Consider the following 1,635-nt stretch of genomic DNA (forward strand, 5'->3'; position numbering starts at 1 on the left):
CACAGAAATACATGAACAACCCAAGATGAAAACACACTATGATTGTAAACAGACACTACAAATCCGATTTTGTAGTCTTTTTGTAGTCTCCAATACAAGCTGATGTTAAAGCGGACATTGAATTCAAGACTACAGCACAAAAGTTGCACGCATTCTCGGCAACAGTGATTCCCACGGGTACAACGTTCACCATGCACCCAATTTTGCAGGTAAGGACTCATAATTTCCTATCTAAAGGCTCGAGTTTGGTGGTAATAACCCACAAACAGTGACTGGCGGGTGAAATTCATGCACAAATTAGATGCTATCTGTCACCTATCAGGTGCCTTATTGTTAACATTGAACATTCATTACAGTTTCATACAACTCGGACCCCGTAGCATAGCGTAGGATTCCCGTAGTATACCTAGTTCCAACACATTCCAGAAACGCCTGCGATGCACAGACTTTTCGTGCGCATCACCGCCGCTCGTTTTCCTCATCGTTATATCACCGACTGAGGTATGTTTCTCTCTGTAGATGTACTATACTTAGCTGACATGTATTGCAGCGTGTGTTATTAGGTAGAGTACTCTAATACAGTCATTCTATCACCGAATGAGCATCTGTTATTAGGTTATGAGCCCAAGCGGCTCCCTTTAGTGCTGCTCTGACTCGGAATCCAGAGTGACTCAAGATTATTCTCTGCTTCCTTGTATTTGCTCTCTTTGGCTCTATCTAGTTGGTCTAGCTCCTACAACGGCAAGTCTGTCATAGTTGCATGTCTACTAGCCCATTGGAGATGCCATTACCACCATCTCCTGCCGACACACCTCGACCCCATTCTGGCTCAACTTCATCGACCCACTCATCTTGCTCGACTACTCCAATGCCCTCGGAGACTTGTCAGCGCTGGACTTTGCCCCATGGTAGCCAGGCGTTAGTCCCGGGTACTCAGGACATGCGTCTCGCGAATGAAGGGGGGTATTTTGTCTGGAGCAAGAGGATGATTGCAGTGTTTACGTACGCCCAGGTTTTGGATGTGGTACAGGGGACTATGGTGTGTCCTCCAGATACAGATGAGGCTGGCCAGGAGGATTGGGACACAAAGGACAGTGCCGCTCAGGCGATGCTTTTAAATGCGATCGACAATGGGATCCTCGTGAAGGTTGCGAACCTGAGTACGTCGCATCTCATGTGGTCAGCCCTGACTGACCCTCGACAGAAGGCTCAGTATGGCAACGCTTCTCCTCCAAGATAGCATTGACGATGGTGGAGAGAGTGGTGGTCTTGTTGATCTTGATGCCGGCGACAAACTGGTTCCAAGAATCCGGGTCACCAGGCTCAGATGGTAGAGTGGAAAGAAGAATGGCGGCAGTAACAAAAGCAGGAATGTCGAAGCCAGTGGTAGCGAGATGGCTGACAGCTTCTTGATAGGACGTAACATGGGCGGCAGGGTCGCCATCCACGGGCATGGGCCAGACGAGTCGGCGGAACCACAAGGTAAGTGATCCCGAGCCAGTCTGGCTGAACTCGGTGGAGAGGTGAGAACACTCTCACTGCTAAGATTCGGGATGCTCGCCATCGTGGCAAGGCTTTCTGTCACAACTGTAAGCGGGAGGGGCATGAGTATTTTTAGGTTTGGTTGTATTGGAT

The 1,635-nt window shown here is 48.9% G+C and overlaps 1 protein-coding gene across 1 annotated transcript; it reads right to left on the reverse strand.

Moving 5' to 3' along the window:
- Positions 1-750: 750 nt before the first annotated feature.
- Positions 751-1,454, reverse strand: GLOTRDRAFT_134575 (uncharacterized protein; the record flags this gene model as incomplete). The annotated part of the gene is made up of 2 exons (XM_007873534.1): positions 751-860; positions 1,196-1,454. 2 exons carry the CDS (start codon positions 1,452-1,454, stop codon positions 751-753), a joined length of 369 nt encoding a protein of 122 aa, XP_007871725.1.
- Positions 1,455-1,635: the final 181 nt, after the last annotated feature.

This window comes from Gloeophyllum trabeum, assembly GCF_000344685.1.
Source record: "Gloeophyllum trabeum ATCC 11539 unplaced genomic scaffold GLOTRscaffold_00298, whole genome shotgun sequence".
Lineage (NCBI taxonomy): Eukaryota > Fungi > Basidiomycota > Agaricomycetes > Gloeophyllales > Gloeophyllaceae > Gloeophyllum > Gloeophyllum trabeum.